The 22931-nt window shown below is 41.7% G+C and overlaps 1 protein-coding gene across 1 annotated transcript; it reads right to left on the bottom strand.

Annotated features, from left to right (window-relative positions):
- Positions 1-2368: 2368 nt before the first annotated feature.
- Positions 2369-22712, bottom strand: LOC117816566 (cAMP-specific 3',5'-cyclic phosphodiesterase 4C-like). Its single transcript, XM_034688898.1, has 17 exons — positions 22409-22712; positions 20688-21465; positions 19173-19307; positions 16380-16507; positions 16068-16250; positions 15934-15973; positions 15764-15834; positions 15205-15367; positions 13242-13335; positions 12969-13126; positions 11053-11151; positions 8777-8941; positions 7911-8010; positions 7642-7796; positions 7219-7341; positions 6940-7122; positions 2369-4403 (listed from the first exon to the last, which is right to left on the bottom strand). Exons 2-17 carry the CDS (start codon positions 20727-20729, stop codon positions 3477-3479), a joined length of 2766 nt encoding a protein of 921 aa, XP_034544789.1. The 5' UTR covers positions 20730-21465; positions 22409-22712; the 3' UTR covers positions 2369-3476.
- Between the last annotated feature and the right edge of the window lie 219 nt (positions 22713-22931).

Raw genomic sequence — 22931 nt, 5'->3', positions numbered from 1 at the left:
ATTTGCCTTCCAAACCAGCTAAATGCATCATAAAAATCTTGGCAGCATGCGACAGAAGAGGTGTCGTGTTAATTTATCAACATCACTTCATAAATCTATGTCATGTAAACCTATTATATTTATATTTAGGGCTTTCCAATGTACATTAAAAAAGTTTTAACATTAATTTTAATTAAAAACAAGTGAGTTATCCTCATTGAACCATGATCTGTGAGAATTAAAGAACACCAATGGACTAAATCTTGATTTAAATGGTTAGTAATGGAGTTAAAAATTAGACAAAAAAATTTGTGTTGGGATTTTTTTGGGTTCTGATACTTTTGGATAATTCAATATGCCCCGGGTCAAATTGACCAAGGAACATTATTGCTGTTCCAGAGAAACGAACATAACAGGAGGGTCAAATTAATAAATTAACTACACTTATTTTTCAATATCTAAAGAACGCAACTAAACTTTGTTCCTTCAAAACTTGAAGATATTGAGTTTCCTTGAATGTGAATCCATTAAGAGGAGCAGCAGTCTGTCAAATTAAGTTTGTTGGAAGTCACTGCTGAAATTTTCTGATATTTTTTCTTCAAAAATGGACGTATTGATTATCAGATTCCAAAATAACTCTTAGTCATTTTTTGGATGTATTATATTTTATGAGATTAGAGCTTTGGACATCTTCTCAATGGTTCCTCATGAGGAGTCATTTAATCTCCTGCCAATGACAGAGAAAATGAACATTTCTTAGAAGTGCTTATTATATAGACAATATAGCAGGGGTATTTAACTAAGGTGAGGTCCAGTTAGGAAAACTTTCTTGAGGCAAAGGTCCGAAAGATCATAATGTCTAACTATTTAGTGTGATATACTCTATCTGCATGTAACCAATACCTGACTGTCAACTTAAATGAATTCAGTACCATTCAAAAACTTTTGAAAAAAAATATTTAAACCAGGGTTGCCAACGTCCTCTCCCAGAAAATTTTGAGGATCTAAAACTTAATTCCTGCATTCTTGTGAATATGTTGACCGTTTGTGCCGGAAATTAAATTATGAAAAAGGAAACACAATATTATTGATATAAAAATAACAAAAAAATGAATTCAAATCCCTGAAAGGAGCTTACATTCCAGTAAAATTTGAAGTTATTTTTCATCAGATCTCTTAACTAAGGAGATCAATTTAAATCAGAGGAGAAAAAAAAAAAAATCATAATAACTGATGACAAACTTAAATCAATAAACACTCTCTGAGGTGTTAAACTAAAACTCCCAAACCGGTGGTAGTCAGGGGTCCCAATCATTAAGGACTCACTTCAGATCTGAGTGGTAAAAAAGCTGCTCCGGTTAAAAAAGAAGCGCCCATCAGATTTTAAATCAGAACTTCTGTTTTGGCTGTAGGTCCGGGTCCGTTTGGGACGGCTTCTCTGTCCGGACCCGGACCCCAGTCCGCCAGTTAGTGACCTATGCAATATAGTATTCATTGAACACTTGATATGGTTACATGTAGCCTGCACAGAGACTAAACTCTAGTGACTCTGTTTTCTCCATATTTTGTTAGAAAGTAATCGTTCTTTTCACAGGTACGTTTACAAAATGTCAAAATACCTGAACTTGACCTTCCTCACATTTCTTTAATCAGAAGGGTTAGGAGAAAAAATCTCATACAAAAGCAGGGACCAAAGAATGTCTGACATTTTCTGAGTTACTGACTTAATGAACTGAAATGCTGCTAATTGATTTTGTCAATCTGGTTAAAGCTGGGGTTGGTAGTCAGATTTAGATACTCTTTTTGTTATACTGGTTAAAATGATCTTTATGTCCCGATGGCAATCAATACATAATGTGTTCTTAAAAAAGAGCTATCTACAGCCGGAGTAAACCTGGGAAAACACCAACCAATCCCTGCCATCAGGAGCAAAATTATGAAACCAATCAAATCCTGTCCTGCTGTTCTGCCCGCCTCCTGCTCGTACATTTCATGTTTGTTTGTGTTTTTAACTTTCACTATGATAATGTTTTGGTGTTTTCTTACCGCTGAGTGAGACATGAGTTGATGTAGTGCAAAACATGAATGATGTGCTGAGGGCCGGTTTTGTCATATGGTCACGAATCAGCGGCGCTCGTACATGTGAGCTGGGGAGTCGTTTTGGAGGAGCTCCAAGGGGAGGGGTTAGATGGAGTCCTGAGGAAATGCTACATTCAAATTCGTGCTAGTTTTCCGTGACTATCAACCCTAGCTTTAAAATGGGAAATACATTAAGTCTAAATCTGAAATGAAGGACCCAAAAATAATAAATAACTGAAGCACTTCTTATCCTGATGAATGAAACACAAAGATGTCAGAGACCTGGCATTAAGAACAAATCCATCAATTTCATTGATCATATTTATTATATGACATCAGCAGATTAAAATACATGTTTATTATGTACAGATATGTCACAGGGGTGTTAGATAAAGTGCCAAATACCTTTTTTTTCCTTTTTTTTTTTACAAAAATTAAACAAAAAAAAAAATCATGGAATTAGTGGAAGACCATCACACCCGTTAAACCCTGGTCCCACAGTTCATTGCTTCACGAACAAGTGGCCTCCTTTTGTTTAAGGGCGGCTGGACTGCTCAGTGCTGGTCGTGGGACAGTTTGGCACGATTCACCCAGGAATCAAAGTCACGCTCTGGGAGAGGTGTGAAAACAGTAAAATGGGATGAATACTGGGTGTTATTTATTGTGTTTTTTTTCTCAAACATGGACCGACATCGACACTAGAACAGGGTCCACGACTTGATCTGGACTGCAAAATGTTCCCACCTCCCGCAGATATTACTTAGAAGTGTTTTCTATTCCAAGAAATCCAGCATTTTTGCTTCAAGGTTAGTACGCGTGGAGGTTAAAGTGTTCTTAGACCAGAACGCCAGAGGGTTCTTGTATTAAATATAAGACAACAAACTACACTTTTCCAGACTTTTTGCATTTTTTTCTGACAGAGGAAGTTTCCTCCAACAGTTGTTGGTCGATGTTTTGTGTTTGTCATAAACAACACGGTGACACAGAGATGATGGGTAGCACTTATTTGCATGTTTCAGGATATTTTTTTTCGATTTTCAGGAGCTACAAAAAGATCGATAAAACAGGTTCCCCCTCCTTTTTTATCCCCTAGTTTATTCCCGTACGGCAGTGATGGATGTACAGATACTTGGTGATGAAGACTCTTTGTCTTTTTGTCACTACCTGCTGATTAGGACGCGGAAACACTCCGGCAAAGTTTTTTGTATTTGTGTCCAGTGCTGAACTGTCCGTCTTGTGTTCCTCTGCAGAGTGTGAAGTTTGAGACGTTTGTAGTCTAGAAGAAGAAGAAGTGCATCTCTGGTTCTTTTTATCGTCCTCCGTGACAGGCGTACAAACTTTCAAAGCTTTTCTGTCTCCATTTTTGTTCTTCTTATTTTTTCCTCCCTGACCCTGATAATTCCTGTTTTTATTTCAGACTAACTTTCCTCTTCTTCTTCTTCTTGTTCTTCTTCTTCTGCACCCTCGTCTGCAGCTTCATCCTCAGCAGGCACCTCCTCTTCTGCTTCTTCCACTTCTTCTTTCTCTTCCTCCTCTCCAGCATCTTCTGTTTCTCCTACCTCCTCTTCCTCAGCTATGTCCTCCATTTCTGCCTCCACTTCCTCCTCTTCTACATTATCCTCTGTCTCTGCTGCCTCCTCTTCCTCTCCCTCCTTGTTTTCATCTTCTTCTACTATCTCCTCTACCTTTTCCTGTTCTTCATCTTCCTCCTCCTTTGCCTCCTCATTTTCAGCACCTTCACCCTCCTCCTGCTCTTGTTCTCCATCCTGGTTTTCTTCCTCCTCTGTCTGCTCTTCTTTTGTCTCCTCATCCTCCACTGCATCATTCTCCTCCTCTCCTTTCTCTGCGTCATCTTCTTCTACTTGTTCTTCCTCCTCTGCATTCTCCTTGCCCTCCTCACCCTCTTCTTCTCCCTCTTTTTCTCCACTCTCCTCCTCATCTTCCACTCCATTCTGTTCACTGTTGTGATTCTCCTCGTCTTCTGTCTCATTTTCTACATGGTTCTGCTCCTCCTCTCTTTCCTCTTCTTTGTCTTCTTTTGTTCCCTCTTCAGTTTCGTCGTCATCTTCGTCGTCGCAGATATCTTTCATGCCGTCCGTCGAGTTGCCGCTCCTCAGATGTATGTGGTTGTGGTTGTTGTGTTCGAGGTCCTCCAGGGTGAGCTCAAACTGGAAGCGGTCGTGCTGCAGGTGTCTGTCCGGGGGAGGCGAGGGGGACTGGGGCATGGTGTTCAGATACCACTCTCTGTTCTCCTCCAGCGTGTCCAGCAGCTCCTGGGCGTCCGGGTGGACGAGGTCGGCCCACGTCTCCCACAGAGGATGGACGATGTAGTCGATAAAACCCACCTAGAAGAGAATAACATAGTCTCTGTGACATCACCTATAGGTTTGTGAAGAGCTAACATACAACCCAAAGGCTGCACAATCAGCCTCACCCCTGATTGTGCAAAACTCTTCATCTTACTGAAATAAAAATCAATGAATTTTTAAAAAATCACCTCCAGTACAGTTTTTAGGAATAGAATATTAAATCATAGAGACCAAAACCAGACTATGGACATGTTTAACTGTGCTGCTAATACAGCCTTTCAGATTGGGTTAATAGGTCAGGGGTTCCTTTGCTTTAGGCCTCAAGTGGACGCTCAGTGAACTGCAGTTTTTTTGCACTTTTGCTTTGGCTTCATTTTGAATCACTGGAGGTTGCTACTTGGGAAACAGGCAAATCCTTTTCCTGTTTTTCCTGAGTTAGATGAGAAAACGTCCAACACTTTCTGCTATGGTGTTTATAGAAAGCTCTTACCAACAGCCAGTTAGCTTCGCACAAAGACTAGAAACGGGGGAACAGAATGGACTAGTTTGTGAAGGTTCTCAGTCATCCAGGTCATGGTAATCCAAAGCTTGATCCGTAAGGCAACTGGACTGGTAGAAATTCTTGAAGACGTTTCACCTCTCCTCCAAAAGGCTTCTTCAGTTCTGACCAGACTGGGGAAGAGCTAGAAAATATAAGCCTACAAGAGTCATGGGTGTGTCCCTACTTAGGACCTTTTAATGTCTACCTTGACACACCCACGACTGTTAGAGGCTTATATTTTCGAGCTCTTCCCCAGTCTGGTCAGAACTGAAGAAGCCTTTCGGAGGAGAGGTGAAACGGCTTCAAGAATTTCTACCAGTCCAGTTGCCTTATGGATCAAGCTTTGGAGAATGGACTAGTCCAAAGGAAACAAAGTCCAAATACCAGCTCATTTAGAGCAGGGGTTCCCAAACCTTTCAGCCTGCGACCCCCAAAATATAGATGCCAAAGACTTGCGACCCCCACTGTCCCTCAAAGTGATTTAATGTGGCTTCATGTAGCTGGTCTGCAGAAAATGACCCTACCTATATGAGCATGTGGCTGTGTTTCCTGTGCCTTTATGAATGAACCTACTGCTACTGATGCTTTTGATAATTAACTGTTCCCTAACCCTAAACTTAGGAGTCATCTGGCAAAAAGAAAGGCTGAAAACTCATTACATTTTATATTTTCAAGGTTTTATTTCAAGTTTAGCTACTATTTTTGTCCATATTATTGACTGTAATGGGTAAAATGAACTATTATTAGATAACTTTAAAAAACAAACATTCTAGAAGACATCTCACGACCCCCCATTGGTGTTTCGTGACCCTCCAGGGGGTCCCAACCCACAATTTAGGAACCCCTGATTTAGAGCTCACAAATGTATTCGATCCATCAGTTTGAAAATTTAAATGAGTAGTCAGTCAGCTACTGGAAGAAGTCATGACACAGTCCTGCACTTCCCTTGACCTACCCTGTTAAAACATTTTGCTTTTTTATTTCAGATGTTGTTTATTAATGGCAGAGGTGGGCCCGCTGTTTACCACTGTTTTAGTCTCAATGCTACCAGACAGAGATGAAAGAATGATCTTGTTACAGCTTTCTGCAAGAATAAACACGCTTCTGAGAATATGGAACTGCTCCTTTAAAGTATTTTAAACTCTAACATGTTAGAAAATATATTGTAAGAGAAAAAAAGGATAGAAAATAGAATTTTGGAACAAAGTGAAGGATCTGTAAAGAAAAGCTTATCCTTGAAAAGTGATGGTGTTTTCATTTTAGGAGACACTGAAAGTCCGGCACGTTGATCCAAGTTTGAATCATCCTACCACTAAAAAAAACACTGAAGCATGTCACAACAGATCTCAGATTATTGCCATGCATCTGTTTGACATTCATGTCCCTCTTTGAAGGCATTGTAGTCTAGCCATGACCACAATATGCAGGTTATAGTTCTGTTCAAATTACTTTTCTGTGGAGATTGTAAAAGTTATATCAACAGACACTAGCATCTTTAACTTCCAGTAAGCATGTACCAGTGGTGACATCAACCTTTGTTCAAAGCATTGCTGCACCCAAATACAGCGAGCGCCTGGCATGACCCTTGACCTCTGTGGTCCAAAATAAACTTCATAAAATTCCCAACTGGAAATGTTTAGCACAGATATTTTCAAACTGTCTCTCAGTTCATGTTAAAGAGGATCTATGTTTGACTGCTGCTCTATTTTACCAACACAGCCTCTCTGTGGTGTCTCTTCATGTTTACCCACACTGCTACACACAACTACACTTTGCGGTGTTTGTGAGTGATGCCAACGATGGCCTCGAAAACAATCAGACACACTCAGCCGTCTCACCGCACACTCAAAGGTTTGAGCGTTATCAAACAGGTTTTGAAAGTGTAGTTCTCCCTGCCAGAATCTTCTCACACTGCTCTCTGAAGGACCAGAGATCCATTCTGTGATCAGACAGAGCTCCTCTAATGTCCAGCTCATTAGTCTGATTCAGGTTATTAACAGTGACAGTCAGATGAGAGCAGGGGAGTGTTACCTGACTCTTCTCCACAGAAGCTGTGTGTTTGTCACACATGGCGCTGATCTCCATCCCTCTCTCTCGCTCTTTGTCTCCCTGTCTGAAGAACTCCTCCATGATCCTCTCTGTCCACTGTCGGTATAACAGCAGCTGCTTGGTGGGGTTGCTCAGGTCTGCACAGTGCACCATGTTCCTCAGCACCTTCACATGAATCATACAGTGAATCAAACAATGCAAAGTTCACAAGTTTATATCTAGACTGAGCAGCCGCACTGGCGTGTGTAGAGGAGCTCTTACCTGTATTCGTTCTGTGTAATGGTCCAGAAGCAGCACACCTGAGCTGGTCACCTTTTTGGTCTCCACCATGGTCTTGAGGTCAGCTAGCAGGGTCATATGTTTGGACATGTCTGTGGCCAACACCTGCAGACAGAGACAGAAAGACAGGCATTAAAAAAACAAGCATGAACATCAAACACAATCTCTGACAAATAAAAAGCTGCAGACGTCAAAGTAAAGGAACAAAACAGGCTTTAGGTTCATTGCTTATCAAAATCAAGACCAGGGCGCTGTTGGCCTAGTAGTTTGAGCATGCGCCCCATGTACAGACGCTATAGTCCTTGTCGCAGCAGTCACGTCTCCAAATAAAGGCATAAAAGCCCCAAAAATATAAATAAACATAAAAAAAAATTTGTGTATATTTTGTCTACGATGTATCCTGACCATATCGATGACGAGCTTGCGAAGGCTCTGGCGCTGTCTCTTGGTGAGGTTCTGGAAGATGTCACAGTTCTCCTGGTGCAGAAGCTTGAAGCCCACAGCGAGGTGATGGTTCTCCAAAACCGACTCATCATTGTACATGAGGGCCAGCTCTGAGTCTGAGCATGGAGGAGGAGAGCAGGAGAGGTTTGTGCAAATATCTGGATACATGTCAGGGGTTTTTTTTGAGTGAGTGTGTGTGTGTGTGTGTGTGTGTGTGTGTTTGCACTCACTTGTGTTGATAAGAAACTGGTTGGAGACTCCTGGGTGGTCTACATCGTGGATAGCTGCAGCAAACAGAGCAGCGAGGACCTCCAGGTCTGTGAAGACGGCCTGAGAGGGGTGAGAAGGGCAGCGGAGGAGGAAGAAAGATCAGAGACAAACAGAGAAAACAGGACAGGTCTTAAACTCTCAAATGTCTTACTTTTTCATCTCTATTTAATTTTATATCTGAAGAAAATATATGAATATCTCTGCTATTCCTCAATCACACGCACATAGCACACTGCTTACTGCAGGGCTATTGAGACCAAGCCCCCTACATGCACTGTGCGTTCCTTCATTACATGCACAGATGATTTCTAGAATCTTGCAGAGGCTATAGGCTTGAGAAGCTTCAGGGAAGATGCTTTTTTATTTACATGTTGAATGTGACTTTTTATTGGAGGGAGAGGGGCTCTTTTCATTTAACATTTTGAATGGGACTTTGTTGGGATTGTATTTTTGTTCATTTCTGAATGGGTGGGGTCAGGGGGATGAGTAATATTTAACTCAACATTCATGTTTTTGTTTATTGAAAGGATTGTTCAATAAAATATTTAACACTTGATAAAGTTCTACTTACAAATAAATCTGTTTTAATTGGATTATTTTGGATGGATGTCTGCTTATAACAAAACAAATATTAATGCTTGGATATGATACCTTTCCATTAAATTACCCTCAATTCCCATAAATTCCCATAATTCCCATGGAAAGTTTCCAATTTGGAATATTTCCCAAACTCCCCAGCTTAACTTCCCATGAAAAATTTACTAAAAAATGTCCTTCCCTTTGCAACCCTATGAGGCAGTAAGTGAGCGTGTGGTTGTCAACATACATCAAGAGCAGGGGTTGAGAGGAGGACGTGTGTGGACTGGGTGACATCGGCAGCATGGAGGCTGTTGTGGTACGCTACATTTCCATGGTAATGGTCCTCAAGGGTCATCACATAAGTGACAAAGGTGTCGACTGGGATCCGAAACGTCTTCAACAGCTCTCGCTCCTGAGGGGGGGTAGGGAGGAGAGGAAACAGAATTGACGCACAGGTCCTGTTTACACCTGGTATTTAACCAGCGTCCAGGGAGATCTGATCACAAGTGGACAACTCGGAGTCTGTTCAAATTCAATCTGGGAACACATCTGCTGTCATCTCAAGATAATTCAGCCTCTGGGAGAAGACGCTGACTATTCGGAGCTTCTAGTGCAGCCAGGAGGTAGTGATAAAGGACTTCCTCTTCTGTGTGTTGCCACTGTTTAGACGGGCAACTAACAACAATAATAATAATAATACATTTTATTTAGAGGTGCCTTTCTGGACACTCAGGTCACCTTACAACATACCAATAGTAGAAACAACACTCAACAATAAATAAATAAATAAATACATACATACATAAATACATAAATACAACAGAATAACAATACAATAATAATGAGTCCCATAAAGATGGATTTAAGTGAGTACGCTTGGCAGGAAAAGGTGAGTTTTGAGGCGGGATTTGAAAGTGGTGGGAGTGGTTGGAGAGGTGGAATTTTGGGGCCGAGCGGCTGAAGGCTCTCCACCCCATGGTGGTCAAGCGGGCAGGTTGGAGGGTCAGTTGGGTGGAAGAGGAGGACCTGAGACTATAGGTGGGTATTTTTGTATGGAGGAGGTTGTTCCTGAGGAGCGAGGTTGTTGATGGCCTTGAAAGTGAGAAACAGAATCTTAAAGATGATGCAGTGTTTGATGGGAAGCCAATGGAGCTGCTGCAGGACAGGTGTGATGTGGGCTGGCGGAGGGGTGTTCTGGTGAGGATACAGGCAGCGGAATTTTGAATCGGCTGAAGTTTATGGATGGATTTGTCTGGTAAATTAAAAAGAAGGCAGTTGCAGAAGTCTAGGCGGGAGGTGACCAGGGTGTGAACTAGGGATGCACTGATCCGATCCTGATATCGGATATCAGACAGATTGGACTCAAAAAGGGAGATTGGCAGATCTTTTCATCTCAGGTCTATGCTTTTCTGTGTTTACAACAGCCATGTGCGTCTCCTACTTCATCAGCACCGGCCGGTCTGTGCATTTTTGTCCGGCGGGGCATGATGGAAGATAACTAGGAGGCTCTGCAGGTTAGGTGCATGTCACGCTTCTTTTGCTAACAGCTCCACCAAAAACTTGCAACATGTGCAGCGCTAATGTTTCAACAGATCGGCTAGTATCGATATTGACAGGTACCAAAGCCCAGGTATCGATATCGGTATCGATATCGGTATCAGGACCTAAAATGTAGGATCGGTGCATCCCTAGTGTGAACCAAAATAACAGTACCGTTGGGGGAGAAAGACGGACGCAGGCGAGAGATGTTACGGCACTAGAGCAGGAAGGTAGAGTTGGAGTTGAGAAACAGCATCCAAGAGCAGACTGCTGCAGTACCATGCAGACATCTGTTTAAAGAGATCAGTTGCTAAAGCTGAATAGTCATCAGCTGACTGTGGCTTGGTTTGGGGATTAGAGTATGTCCACTGTGTTCAGCCTCTTTTACTTCACATCCACAGCTTTCCTGTATAGAGCTAAAGCCTGTTGAAATATTGGCATACTCAGACAATAAACAGGAAACTCAGACGTGAAGAGATGCCACCTGCCTGCTCTAATCTTGTCTAGGCTATGTCGATAGTGATTCATATCACCTGTATCTCTGCTTTGTTTTGATGTCATACTGACTTAAAAAATAAAATACACAGTCCCTTTCTCAAACAATATGGGGTACAGATTTCTTGTCCCACCATTTTGTACCAGCGCTCATTCTGATGGGCACACTACATTCTTCACATGCTTGGACTAACACAAATACCAAAAGAACCAAAAGGTTCACATAAAACATAAAAGAAGAGTTAAATTATAACAAAAGGGGCCATTCAGACTTCCTATGAATGTGGCCCCAGCCATTCAGTCTCACATTCACACCTGAGCTTCCACATGCTTCTCATCCAAGTTATTGCAAGGTGCAAACTGTGCCACACAAACAAATAAACAAACGCTGATGGTAAAATACAATGTAAACAAGCCAACAGACACTTTACGTGAGAACAATCCCACAGACAACAAACACTCCCACTCGCTCACGCTCTCTTTGTTTACCTGGAAGATGGCATACATGATGCAGCTGAGAGGTCTGTTGTTGGAGAATTCGGCTACTCTGAATATGTTAAAACTCCACTTATCTAGATCCTCCAATTCCTGTACAAACACGACAAACACAAAGACAAACATTGTGTTATTTAATGCGTCAGAAACATTTAAAACACACAAAATATAACTCTAACATGCTGCTCATTATTCTGACACAACCAGCAGTGTTGTTGCCCAGAGGGCGTTTTTAAGTCACATTGAATTAAACAATGAACCAATATTTACAAATGACATTGATTATAGCTCTCTGGCTGAGTTAATCTGGTGATCTGATCATAAACTGATCAAGCCAATCAGCAATTAACTCACAGTGGACAATCAGATGAACCCTTTGTCAACAGAAAGTATGGATGAAGAATATTTAGAGGATTTCTTTCGGGTTTTGTAACAATAAACTAAAAGCATGAAGGGTTCAGACTTTGGTAAGGACAAAACAATATAAGAGAACGTATTTGGAATTCATTTGATTGTGATGTGACCTTTTATAAAACAAAAGTAACTAAAGGTTGATGATTGAAGAATATAGTTTTGTTTTCAAAATTATTGTGAGGTTATCATTTTATGTTCCAGCAGGACCACTGAGGTCCTTGAATGCTTCGCTTTTAAATGTTCCTCTTGTGTCCCTCACAAGTGCCGGCCAGAGAGCTTTCTGTTTTTATGCCCCTAAACTGTGGATCTCTCTACCTCTGGACACTGAAACAACAAGCTCTCTGGGTGTTTTTAAAAGTAAACTTAAGACTTACCTTTCTAGAAACGTATTTTTAGCCTGCATTAGGGACTGCATTATTTCCATCATTACAATTATACCATTGTTTTTGTATCATTTTCATATTTATTGTATACTATCATTTAGGAATTATTTTATTTAATTTTATGGTATTTATCAGATTTTATTTTATTTGTTTTATTGCAATGATTTTGTTTTATTTTATGGTATTTATCTGATTTTATTTCATTTTATTTGTTTTATTGTAATGATTTTATTTTATTTTATTTAATGGTATTTATCTGATTTTATTGAATTCATTTTATTGTAATGATTTTATTTCATTTTATGTTATTTATCAGATTTTATTTTATTTGTTTTAATGTAATTATTTTATTCCATTTTATGGTATTTATCTGATTTTATTTTATTTGTTTTATTGTAATGATTTTGTTTTATTTTATGGTATTTATCTCATTTTATTTTATTTTATGTAACGGTATTTATCTGATTTTATTGAATTAATTTTATTGTAATAATTTCCATCTTGTTTTAGCCTTGCATCATTTTATCTATTGCTGATATTTTCTGTCTCTTTGTTCTTTTGTGAAGCACTTTGGGCTGCATGTTTGAATGTATGAAAAGTGTAATATAAATAAAAATGAGTTGAGTTGAGTTAAGTTGAGGTCTAGTCCTATTAACTAAAATAATGATCTAACACAAACAAGGAAATATAAAGTGTCGACGTATTAAAGAAGTCCAGGCAGTCGGGACTGTGTCCTCAAATTGCCTCACAGAGATAGAAACAGAAAAGCTTTAACACTTTTAAACTCTTGTTTCTCTTGATGAAATGATCATGCACATAGCTTCTTTTTATTTTTGACCAAATGCACTTCCCCCAGGATACTTTTAACTTTTCTGTAAATGTGACACTGAAAGAGCCTCAGCAGTGAATGGCTGGTATTCGCTGCAGGAAGCGACCAATGTATAAATCTCAAGGAGCTCCTAAATCCTAAAAGATGATATTTTGTGTATGCTGTGTGCACAAGATTATACAGATATCATCAATGTTAACAGAGCTTGGTCAAAGTCTGATCAGGGATTGATTTGCTCAACTTGTTTTTGAGTGACTCAGTGAAAAACGAGCAAACAACAAGACCTTGGCTAGCTCATCCTCGTGGTCTGTGTTGACACCGAAGCGAGGCATGGAAGTGCTGGAGAGGCTGGAGCTGTGAGACAGTTTCCTCACTCCGCTGATGTGACTCATCGGTTTGTCTTTCAGGGTCGGAGACGGGATCTCCACCTCGTTCTGCTTGTCTGAAGATTGATGGACAAACAAAAACACATGCATAGAAAGGTTTGTCGTTTTCATTTGGCGAAAGGGTTTCGTGAATGTGATGGAGACAGAAATCAGGAATCTGGTTCTTCTCACCCATGAAGGTGCTGGAGATGTATTCAGACACCTGGTTACCAGAGCGACTCATCTCCGACAGGTGGGACAGCTCCCGGTTCAGCATCCTCTTAAACTGTGGCAGAATGAGAGCAAAACAGGGATGAGAGTTAATGAGGTTCTGATCTCTTTAGTTTTAGGTACAGTTGTATATTCCAAAATAATAAACTACAACTCATTTAATATCTGGAGATTCAGGATTTAAAGTCTCAGTGACATGAAACCATAAACCTATTGCAAAGATGGTCTAAATAGATTGTGCATTAACTCTGATATGATCCTGCAAAAGCTGTGCAAAAGTATGACGTAGGCTGCCTTCAAATAAATAACTCCATCAAAGGATATTAAACAGACTAGAGTCAGACACGGGCTGCAGATAGTGCTGAGGGTTGTAAACTATGGAATCTGAGCACACTCTGCTGGACAAACTTCACCTTATGTAACAAATGGTTTTGATTTAGCAGAATGTTCAAAAATGTATAAACTAATACCCATATGGGACATCATTGGCCTAGCGGTCTAAGCGTGTGCCCCACATACAGAGGCTATAGTCCTAGTTGCAGCGGTCACAGGTTCAACACCCTGCCTTGAACATTTGCTGCATGTCTTCCACCACTCTCTACTCCTCGCATTTCCTGTCTCCCTTCAGCTGTCCTATCAAAATAAAAGGCAAAAATGCCCCAAAAAATAACTCAAAAAAACAAAAAAATAGTACTACTACTAATAATAATAATAATAATAATAATAATAATAAATACATTTGATTAAGCGCTTTTCTGAGTACTTAAAGACGCTGCATAGTGGATAAAAACACCATATAAAACAACAGATTAATAAAAACTTGAATGAAAAGCATAAAATACATTTAAAAGCAATCATACATTAAAAGCAGTTCTAAAATAGGTGGATTTTAGTGAGTGTTTTGAAAGTGGACAGGTTGAATGTTTAGTAGTAAGGCGTTCCAGAGGTTGGGGGTGGCGACAGAGAAAGCTCTACCCCCCCAATATATCAGTGAAAGGCCAACATCTGATGAGAACATGGGCTGAAAGATCCAGTGTATCGATTAGCCTGTAGACGGCGAGGTCACAGTGTTTTTATGTGGGTGGAATGGTGTTACATTTCCTTGTGAAACAAGAATTCTCTTTTCAGTGGGAGTCCAGCTTGACATGGATATCCAGAGAAGTAAACAGTAGATACTTTAGCACCAAGACAGTTTGGACTGAAAACAGCTAAAGACATACGATGATGTCAAATGTAGGGTTGGTAGTCATGGAAAACTAGCATGAATTTGAATGTAGCATGTCCTCAGGACTCCGTCTAACTCCCCCCCCCCCTCCTCTCGGGGCTCCTCCAAAACGACGCTCCACTCACATGCACGAGCGCCGCTGATTCGCGAACATATGATCGCGACTGATTCAAAACCGGTCCTCAGCACATTGTTTGTGTTTTGCACTACGTCAACTCATGTCTCACTCAGCGGTAAGAAAACACCAAAACATTATCATAGTGAAAGTTGAAAACACAAAGAAACATTAAATGTACGCTCAGGAAGCGGGCAGAACGGCAGGACAGGATTTGATTGGTTTTATAATTTGGCTCCTGATGGCAGGGATTGGTTGGTGTTTTCCCAGGTTTACTCTGGCTGTAGATAGTGGCTTTTTTTCCCACTCTTTTTTAAGAACACATTATGTATTGATTGCCATCAGGACATAAAGATCATTTTAACTAGTATAACAAAAAGTGTATTCAAGTCTGACTACCAACCCCAGCTTGAAGTAGCTACTCCTAATGATGGGTAAATACTGAAAGATTAACTTACTTCAAGAAAAAAGTGCATGAATCCGTAAAAAGAAACTGTCATTTCTGTATGAAAGGTTTAGTGTTAAACCAATACAAGCCTGCAGATGTGTTCATCACATGGGTTGGCTCAGTGTCATCTCCGTACCTTATTAGAGGCCATCTCACTGACAGAGCGATGCGTCTGAATGGTCTCCAGCTGGTCCAAACACCAGTCCAGCTCCTCCAGTGTGTCCAGGGCGAGCTGCTGGTACTGCTGGTCTGAAAGTGACGCCCTGGGACTGACACATACCCCACCCAGAGGAGACCTCCTGAGGACACATTTTTGTTCAGAGTGTTAGACCGATCTGAGGCAAACACTTTTGACTCTGTGTGTTTCAGTTTTTCATATTATGATCTTTGATTGCTTTGAGTGTCATGTTTTTCTGCGCTGTGTATCTAGCTGTTGGTTGGGTTGCATACACCAAACCCAAAGTAATGCTTACTTTTGTCATCCTCTTGAAGCAACAGTTTAATTAACATGTCATGTTTTCAATAAATCCTCCTTCACACCTTTGGATATGTTCTGAGTGTTCAAGGTAATTTCATTGCATAAAGGTGAGAATCAGTATTTGAAGTAGATGTTTTTAGTTTTCTGGTTAGATACACAGCTAATGTAACACTACACGTGCGTCACTGAAACTTTATGATAATTGGTTCGTACTTACTTGACTGTTGGTGTGGAGACGTTGGCAAGAACGGTGAAGTTGCTCCGTACTGATCGCAGACTTGCCAGAACCTAAAGAATCAAAAGAAATGTGCAGAGCAGCCTCAGAAACATCAGAATGCACTGAGAGGAGACTTCAGTAAAGGATGAAGTGTGCTAACCAAGACTCACTTGAGCAAAAGGTGTGACAATGAAGTCCTCTCCTGTGTGCCTGAGAGAGTTGAAGAGAGATGACAGCCATATTTCTAACACTAAAAATAACCACACTCTTCCTCATGCATTTGGTCTTTCTACATGAGTCTTACCCTTCGCTGGCCAGGGATGAGTTACGTGAGACCGTCTTGGGTGACATGTCGTAGTCTGAGTCAGACCGATAGAGGAAGGACTCTCTCCTCTGGCCCTGGGGGAAGGAGGTGTGCAATGTGAGGCCTGGACTCTGAGAACCCAGCGGGGTGTGACCCGGTGACACGCCATTTTCTGTTTCATAACTAGAGGAAAAAGAAGAAGAGGAAACATTTGATTGTTAAAGAGGACTAAAATTAAACTTCCTGCAAATTGACCTGCGAGACATTAGGAGGATATTTTAAAAACCAGATTGTTGAAATGTGTGTTTAAACCTGTCAGAGTCTGCTTGTGTGATGGAGATGCGCGGTGGGATGCGGAGGGGGAGAGTTGTTGGACGGGACACATTGTTCAGGATCTCTGGTGAACGAGTTCGGTCTCGAGGGCGGAGCCAGCAGGGCACCTGTAGAGTCAGAAAAAGGGTTGGATAGGTACCTGTCACCTCAATCAATCAATCAATCTTTATTTATACAGCACCAAATCACAACAAAAGTTATCTAAAGACTCTTTCCAACAGCAGGTCTAGACTGTACTCTATGTCATATCATTAACAAAGACCCAACAACAAGACAGGATCAGATCCAGTCCCATCTTACAGACAGAACTCAGTCTGATCTCATCTTAATCCACCATGAGCAGAGCACTTTGCAGCATTTAGCAAGTTACAGTGGCAAGGATGAACTTCCCTTAACAGGCAGAAACCACCAGCAGGACCAGACACATGTTAGAGACCGTGTTGGGGTTGAAAGAGGGATAGAGGGAGATGAAGAGACAGCTACCCATTGCTTTGCAGGCTGCAGCATAATTTTTAATACAATTAGCACATAACGAATTTTGTTTTTTTTCCTTTAGTGAGATTTACTCCTGCCTCTATGGAGAGATCCGAAAGAGCTGAAGATAAAACACAAAGGTATGGAGATGGAAAGTAGATGACATACATACGAGGATCTTGAGTTTGAATCAAACTTAGGTCACTGCAATGGGACTCAGTCTTGTTGGTGTTGCTAAACCGGGTGAGCTACAAGGCCTGTGTATTTGTCCTGAATTACTAGGCAGCTATTAGTTTCCAACAATCATTTAGCAGTAGAAGGAACAAGACATCAACACTTCAGCTACATATTGCCAACATTAAAAGTGAAGTGGTAAAAAAGCTTCACAATGTATTGGGATATCAGATTAACCCTAGAACACTATTGCCTGGTGATTTTCACCCGAGCAAACACATTTACATGATTTTCATTGTGTTGTGTTTGTCTGAGTGTCATGGGTCCCTGGGTAGCTTCAGCATCGTCTTTGACGTCTTTGAAGGCGTGGGTGTTTCCTCACTCCAAAACCTGCTTTTTCCTACAGGCACGTGTTCGGGTGGTTTTCACCCTTTTTTGTTTCTCTCTCCTGCAGCTGTTTGAGTGTCAAGGAGACTGTGCCTTCACCAGGGAAGTCTAAAATGTCCCAGGAATGGGTGGACCCAACACCAAAGTTTCCAGTTTCATCATTTTTTGTTTTAAAAATTTTTGGTCCCAAATTCAAATTTCCAGGAATTTTGGAGCATTTTTATAGGCCCCCCCCCCCCATGATACATTTTTTCATTTTGTTAGACATGGCACAGTTTAAAATAAAAGAACACTACTTTAATTTGTCATTTATTGTAATATTTTTTTAATATTTTGATGACAAGTACTTTTTATTGGGTATATTAACACCTGGCGTTAGTGATGGTCTTACTAATTTTAGGGCTAGTGTTTAAAGGTTAAGAGAGGTAAAGAAGGACTTAAATAAGGAACAAGTGGACATCATGCACCCTGAAATCAACGAAGATTACAGACATAACAAGAGTGTCTTTAAATGACAGACCATTATGAAAGTAACTGTCCACCAGTAAGTTCTCCAGTTCTTTAAGTAACGCTTTGTTTTAAGGCGGGTTGGTTTGCTTTGTTACACTTTAAGACTGAGTGTGTTTAGAAATGTTGAACCATGAATAAAACTAAAGGTGAACGAGATTGATTATTGCATTATTGCAAGTCCTTAGCCTGGGGGTTCACATACTTTTTCCACCGTGCACTGTGAATGTTTACATGGTGTGGTCAATAAAAACATGAAAACATATCATTATTTTTGTGGTATTAGTTTAAGCAGACTGTGTTTGTCTATTTTTGGGACTTTGATGAAGATCAGAGCACATTTTATGACTAATTAATGAAGAAATCCAGGTAATTCCAAAAGGTTCACATACTTTTTCTTGCAACTGTACCAGTCAGGGTCGGGGATGCAGACACCCTCTCTACTTTAAAGAGTAGTCTTAAAACTTTCCTTTTTGATAAAGCTTATAGTTAGAGCTGGCTCAGGCTTGGACCAGCTCTTAGTTATGCTGCTATAGGCCCAGACTGCCACACTGGGATCCCCTCTCTCTGCCCCTCCCTTACTTTAAGTCTCCCTGTCCCATTAAAGTTACTAACCATAGACCTTTCTGGAGTCCCTGAGCTCCCTTGTCTCGTAGGTTCCTCTAAGTTGCTGCTGTAGATGGCCTGCTGCTGTGGACGTGTCAGATTTCAGCTGCTACAACTACTACTATCCGCCTCACCACTATCATCCCCCCTCTCTTCCCCTCCTCTATCCCTCTGTCCAGCCCCAACACGGCCTCAGCAGATGTGTGTCTAACATGAGTCTGGTCCTGCTGGAGGTTTCTGCCTGTTAAAGGAAGTTTGTCCTTGCTGCTGTAACTTGCTAAATGCTGCAAAGTGCTCTGCTCATGCTGGATTAAGATGAGATCAGACTGAGTCCTGTCTGTAAGAGGGGACTGGATCGTATCCTGTCTTGATGTTGGGTCTTTGTTAATTATTCAACATAGGTAGCATGGTAGCAGTACAGTCTAGACCCGCTCTGTTTGTAAAAGCGTCTTGAGATGTTGTGATTTGGTGCTTTATAAATAAAGAGTGATTGATTGACATTACAACATTCATAGGAGGTTGGCTGTTAGGCATTAATGTGGATCCACAGCAATCTTTAACCCCAGCATCCCAAAGCTGGTTAATGCATCCCTGAATCCCTGCATCCCTGCTTCCTTTAAGTACCTGGAGACTAGATGACAGTCTTCTGCTCCTCCCTCTGCGTAGCTCAGCCCCCAGTGTGGCCCCAGACGTGTAAGATCGGCTGTAGCGGGATGACTCCGCCTTCTCCCCAGCACCTGTTATATCTGTGTCATTACCCTGACAGACAGGGGGGAGGGAAGGTTAAACACATAAAACACCTTTTTTCAGCTTTAATTTAATATAAAAATGTCATTATGTGTCTTAAAATAAAGATTCACGATGAGAGAAACTTGCTTCACACAGCTGTCATTTAATGTGTTTACCAAACCATGTTGACTCCTGACCAGGAACCAAACCTCCACAAAAACTACAAATCATAAATGTGTGTGTGTGTGTGTGTTTGCACGCACGTGTGACTGTGCACGCGCGTGTCCGACTGTGTGTGTGTGTGTGCGCCTGGCTGTGGGTGTGTGTTTGGCTACATGTGTGTGTGTGTCTGTGTGTGAGTGTGTCTGGGATAAGGCCTCTACAGACCGAGCTCTTAGAGGCTGATCTGCACTGCAGTACCGTAGCAACAAAACACTAGGGGAATGGTAGCAGTTGCTAGGCAACAGTGCCGTGTTGCTTCCATGCTGCGTTTGATGTTGTCCAGACCCAGATGTGGAGAGATGCTCACATCCACACACACACACACACACGCATACACACACATACAGTATGCACAAAAAACATACACAAACATATTGGTATCCACTCAGCGTCATGAATAAAAGAATAATGTGCGGTATGATGTCCTTTAGCCGAGATGTTAGCTTCATCATAAAATAGCTCGTTTACATAGAGGACGTATCGAGCTGGGGTTCATTTACATAGAGGGCTATCATCGAATGCCTTCACACTGACTGTGTGTAAGTCCTGCACGGTATGAGATGTGTGGTTACCCTGACACTGCACTAATTATGGGCTGTTAAATAAATATTTTGGAGTGCATACTTGCTATGACTCACAGCCTCTGTGCCTTTCTGCTGTTGTTCGTGTTTCACACTGTACCTGTGTGTGCAACACGTCCCTCCTAAAAAACAAGTCCACTAAATTAGCATCAATTATTCTGAGGGTAGCTGATAACTAGCTTCACAGCATCAGTGTTGTGAAAGCATCATCTCAGTCCAACAGGTTAAATGTTTGCACGCTGAGTGAAAACACGCCACTTCCTTTAACATATTTTTCTCTTCTTTGTTGAGATAAAATCAGATTTTTGCAATGTGTTGATTGTAAATGCTCATATTTGGATTATAATAATATTGCAATGGATTGCGCAGCCTAAGTGAGTGGAGGCTGGAGCAGACAGACTGACCACTCTGACTTCTGAGTGCGTCCTCAGACCTTGACAACAAGAACAAAGGGAGCCTTGGATGTGTGAAAGTCACGAGGTTTCTGTGTTTTGCAAGGATTCAGGAAAACGCTCACTGAGCGGAATCTGCTCTGCCTCGATCTACCCCCACAGTGATTTGATTTTTGTGTGTACACCCCCTGGTTGTTTATATTCCCCATTCTCACCTCTTCTCCAGTCACAGACAGCACGCTGCGGCTCTTCTTCATCCTGATTGGCTCGTTCTGGGCCCCAGGGCGGAGCGTTCCGGAACCCAGGCAGCAGAGCAGGTGGAGAGCCAGGACCGGAGAGGTCAAAGGTCACTGCAAGGCCAAACCGGGGTCAGACCGGGTCACAACCGGCCCCCATTGGTGCTGACTCAGCAAGTAGACAGCCCTCCCCTCTTACTCTGTCCACACCTCGGTCCTCAGGCGGCGGAAAGCAGGCGTCCAAACCTGACGCTAAAGTGCTATCAATGCATTTGAGTGCCCCACAGAGGCTCCAGGTACAGTCTGAGGACGATGACCTTTGTTTGGATCTGACGTATTTTGGAAGAAAGGAGATAAAAATGAAAGTTTCACTCCATTTTATCATGAGCTACGAGTTTCCAGGAGATAATGAATCTGCCTGCATGTTGTCTCGTTTTGGCCTGATGAGCCAAAGGGGTATCCCAGTTGGAGTTCATGATGTCACGGCTGAAGAAAACCTTTCACCAAGTCTCCCAAAATGCTTATCCAGCTTGGAGGTTTGTTGGCCTGACATTTCCAAATTTGGCACCTTATCCTTCTAATAATCCAGCTCCAGGTTGGCGATAGATTTGCTCCGAGTCTCCTCTGTCTCAGATCAGTTTCCCATCGTGTGATTGATCAATCGGATCCAAATTCTGCATAGAGAGGAGTTCCCATGTCAGACTCCAGATCTGATATGCTGGGATGAATCCTCAAATCCGTCTTTGGTGTAGATCCCCTGTTGAAAGAAAAAAACAAAAACAAGAATGATTAGCTAATTTTCTGAGTCATCTTCTTTCAGAACTCTCTGTCCTGCTTTTATGTAACGAATTATTTTTGGGGCATCGTTAAAAAAAGAAAAATATCTACCTCATGTAAACACAATCCCACCTGTAATGAAACCTGGCTCTGCAATTTTTTGAGGAACAAGCGCCTTTGTTTTCTTACGCATAAAAGAACAACGATACACTCATAAGAAAAAACAAAATTTGTTGACTCACATCCTGACATCTGATTGGCCGACTCTACAGGAGGCAGCCCTTATCAAATATTTTGGCATTGCAGGAGCTTGTACCTACATTGTTGCTAATTCTGAGCAGATACTGCAACACCAAAGCTGTCTGATGTTATATAATTACTGTGAGCAGTCCGAGATGACCTAATTCCATTGGACAGGACAGATTCAGCATATCAGAGTGTTTCTGATTGAGCTGGTAAACAGACACATAGTGGAGTGGAGACGACTTTTAGCAGGGGTCATGAACAAGAACACACCCACTCAATGAAAGCACTCTCACCCCAGTCTGCATACATGCTCTGCCAAAGAAAAGCTGTGTGGAGGAATCAACAAATGTGACACAGTGACATATATACACACAGGCAATTAAGAATTTGAGCACATATGGCTGCCACCAGGACCACCTCCACTCCTGATAAAGCAGCTTATAAAACCAAGCAGCAATGCATCAATATGCTGCTTAACTACCAGCCTCCTCTTCTGTTACCAAACATCCAAACATATATATTTATATCAGAGGAAGAGACAGTGAATCCATGCATACATGAGGACAGCCCTGCCAGCACGCCTGTTTGCACACACACTGCGTGAGATATGTGTCAGACAGACACACATACACGCTCTGAGGTCCGGCTGCAGCATGTAAGAATAAAAACACACTCACCTTGATCGCCTCAAGATCAATGGAAAGATGGGCAGGGCCTTGTCTTCTTGCTTTCACCCGTCTCCTTCTCTCTGCAGACGAGCCGTGTGTCACCACGGCGAGAGAAAAAACACTTGCCGTCTTCATGAATATCCGCGGCTTCACCAGCCTCCCTCCCTCCCTCTCTCTCTCTCTCTCTCTCTCTGTCTCTCCTCTCTTCTCCTCCCTCTCTCCTGCCACAGTGGTCTCCCCCAGTCACCCCCCACCACCTCCACCAAAACAGCCTCCGTGGAGAAGCCCATCTCCCCTCCCCTCCCTCCTCCACACAGACGCACACTGTGTCCATTAATCCCATACAACAGCCTCCTGCTCCTCCTCTCTCCTCTTCCTTTTTTTTTTTTAAATTTTGCCTCTTATTAGCAGCCACACGCCAATTCTGTGCTCTGATAGTCAGGGGTGATTCTCTCCATTATTCACACCCACACAGAGAGCACATTTATAAGGGAACACCTCGGTCATATTAAATAAAACAACACATGGTTGG

Source organism: Notolabrus celidotus, chromosome 7 (assembly GCF_009762535.1).
Source record: "Notolabrus celidotus isolate fNotCel1 chromosome 7, fNotCel1.pri, whole genome shotgun sequence".
Lineage (NCBI taxonomy): Eukaryota > Metazoa > Chordata > Actinopteri > Labriformes > Labridae > Notolabrus > Notolabrus celidotus.
The sequence above is the reverse complement of the archived record's forward strand: the minus strand, read 5'-3'. Positions and strand labels throughout refer to the sequence as shown.